Consider the following 2,980-nt stretch of genomic DNA (forward strand, 5'->3'; position numbering starts at 1 on the left):
TTTATCTTTTTCAATGATATATCATATAAGAGATTTGCTCAATTAAAATTTTATTTTATATATATAAATTTTGTGAAACTTAAGATTTCTTAGTTACAAGTGAATATAAATATATTATATGATATTACTATTAATTAATACACTGTTTGGTCAAATAAACTATATATGTATTATATCAAAATACAATATTAAAAATGAGAACTACAATAAATACAAATAAAGTGATAAAATAAATATTAAAATTTAATTTAAAAATCATAAACATTGTTAGGATGACACATAAGGCAATTTCCGTTTCCTTCTCTTCAAGTTTATATATTTTTTATTTAATTTAATTGTAAATTTATAGTGGTTGGAAGTTATTAAAATATTATCATCTAAAGATATTATTTATTCATTAAAATCATTAAATTTTTAAGATACAAACTAATCAATAAAATGTAATGTAATTTCTAAATTATTTACAATTACATTGATTTTTTTATTATTCTTTAAAATTCAACATATTTTCAATTTTTTTTTAAGCAAATAGAATATATATTACTATCAAAAAAACAGTTATGTACACAAGTTGATCCAAAGATCCAAACCTCCAAAATAACCAAAAAACCTATGACAGCATATGAGCTATATGTTTCTTAATCTTGTGGTGTTGCCAACCTCTATAAATTATACAATCTATAATGCTATACACAATATCAGTGTGACTGGTGGGCCCAAATATCACAATATTTCTTCTGTGCCATATACCATATAGAGTCTCAATGAAAGCCATCTTTAAAAGGCAAGCTTTCCACCCCTTCTTTGCAGTATGTTCCATCACCCATCTCAACTCTTCATTCCAAGGCAGGGGCAGGTGATTCACATTGATCCATGCTAGAATTCGCTGCCACACATCATAGGTATACCTGCAGGCAAAAACCAGATGTGCAATTGTTTCCTCTTCATCATGACATAAACTACAGTTACTATCTCGAATCACAGTAAATTTTTTTAATCTATGTTTTGTCGCCAGCCTTCCATGACATATAAGCCAAGTTGTGAATACTGCTCTGGGTCTAGCAGCATTTCTGCAGCATAATCCTCTCCAATCCACATTTTGGTCTCTATTAGTCAGCAAATCATAAACTGCATTCATCCTGAATTTCTCATGTGTAAGCATACTATCCCACAAGCTCTGGATGTGCAGCACCTGGTCCCTCAACTCAAGGATTCTTTTCACAATCCAAGAGCTATCCTTAACCACCTGAGCAACCATCACATCCTCCCCCTTTAGGTAAACCATATGTACCCACTTAACCCACATATTATCCGATTTTTTACATAAATTCCAAAGACAGTTTAGCAAGGTTATCTTATTCCACATAGCCAAGTTAATGATACATTTCCCTCCCTGACTTTTGGGACTGCATACAGTACTCCACGCCACAGGACTTTTTCTACTTTCAGTGGTGTCACCAGTCCACACAAATGTCCTACAGAGTTGATCAATTTTATGGATAACAAACTGGGGCAGAGGCAAGCACTGCATCCAATATTGTGTGATTGCCAGCACTATGCTCTTAACCAGTGAGATCCTGCCAGCATAGCTCAAAAGCTTGGTAGTCCAATGCTTCATCCTATGGGTGATTTTATCAATCAAGGGCAAGTAGTGATGTAGGCTGAGTCTCTTGCTTGTGATTGGCACACCTAAGTATTTCATGGGCAGTTTTCCTTCTTCAAAGTCTGTGATTCTACACAACAGGTTTTGTGTATCTCTATCCATGCCTCCACAGAAGACTTTGAATTTTCTAGGGTTTATCACAAGGCCAATAGTTTTAGAGAAAATTTGAACAATATTCATCAGCATTTGGACTGAATTCACATCCCCTCGACTGAATAGCAGGATATCATCAACCAAAATAAGGTTTGTTAGGCCAACATTCTTGCATTTGGCATGGAATTTAAATTTTGGCTTGCTATGCATTTTCACCAGCAACCTATTCAGATATTCCATCATAACAACAAAAAGCAAGGGGGAGATGGGGTCCCTTTGTCTGAAGCCTCTTCTAGCCTGCATAATCTCAGTGGTTTTCCCTTTAAAATTAAACTCATATGTCACATTAGTCACTGCTACTTTAATCCACTTTGTAAAAAGGTTAGGCATACCTATTTCTTGCAGTACTTTCTCCGGTGCATACCAGGCCACCATATAATAAACTCATATAATAATTGTTTAAATAAATTCAATAAAAAAATTCTATAAATATTAACCGCACAACGCGCGGGTTATATACTAGTAAGCTTTAATTGGAAAGACTTTTAACAAGTCTATAGTGGTGGAAACCCCAATATGCAAATGCTATTAATGACATCCAATCCAATTTTTAGGACTTATGAATGACAATGGAAAAGATCATATCAACTTCTCTTCTAAATTTAAAAATAAAAAGTGCATATTCAAAGCTATAAGAACATATCAAGAAAAATAATGCTAATGATAAACATATGTTAAAAAATTGAACTCTTTAAATAAACTACCCTATTTAATTAAGCACATAAGATGTTACTCTGAAAGAAGCTCAGTTTAAAACATAACCACTCTGTCCTTTGAAGGCAAAAAGTGTTGCCTAGAATTTAGATAGGCACCACCTTACAAAGATCTAAAATGGCAAATCCAGTGCATTTGTTTATGTTTTCAAAAATAAAAATCCTAAAAGGACAAATATAAGGGTCCATTTGCCTTTTGTCCACCGTCAATATAAAGACACACAAACTTTTCAGTACAAAATCATAAACTACTATATAATTGTTTTAATCAATTTTCATTACTATTAAAGAAAACAAATTGTGCCACGTTAATTAGATTTGTACTAAGAATTTATTGCCTCCTTTGCATACCGATGGGGCCATTTCTTCTCCCGGCAATCAAATTCAATGTGAGTTGATCCTTAATTTGTTTGTTCACACATGATTTAATGAACATAATTTAAATTTAGAT

The 2,980-nt window shown here is 32.7% G+C and overlaps 1 protein-coding gene across 1 annotated transcript; it reads right to left on the reverse strand.

Moving 5' to 3' along the window:
- Positions 1-568: 568 nt before the first annotated feature.
- On the reverse strand, positions 569-2,503 carry LOC131607445 (uncharacterized). Its single transcript, XM_058879450.1, has 2 exons — positions 2,149-2,503; positions 569-2,053 (listed from the first exon to the last, which is right to left on the reverse strand). The coding sequence occupies exon 2, from the start codon at positions 1,997-1,999 to the stop codon at positions 611-613; it is 1,389 nt and encodes a 462-aa protein (XP_058735433.1). The 5' UTR covers positions 2,000-2,053; positions 2,149-2,503; the 3' UTR covers positions 569-610.
- Positions 2,504-2,980: the final 477 nt, after the last annotated feature.

The sequence above is a fragment of the Vicia villosa genome, linkage group LG1 (assembly GCF_029867415.1).
Source record: "Vicia villosa cultivar HV-30 ecotype Madison, WI linkage group LG1, Vvil1.0, whole genome shotgun sequence".
Lineage (NCBI taxonomy): Eukaryota > Viridiplantae > Streptophyta > Magnoliopsida > Fabales > Fabaceae > Vicia > Vicia villosa.

What these genes read in the sequence shown, in the direction of transcription:
- LOC131607445 (XM_058879450.1), bottom strand. Translation starts at nt 1,999, where the DNA reads ATGATGGAATATCTGAATAGGTTGCTGGTGAAAATGCATAGCAAGCCA.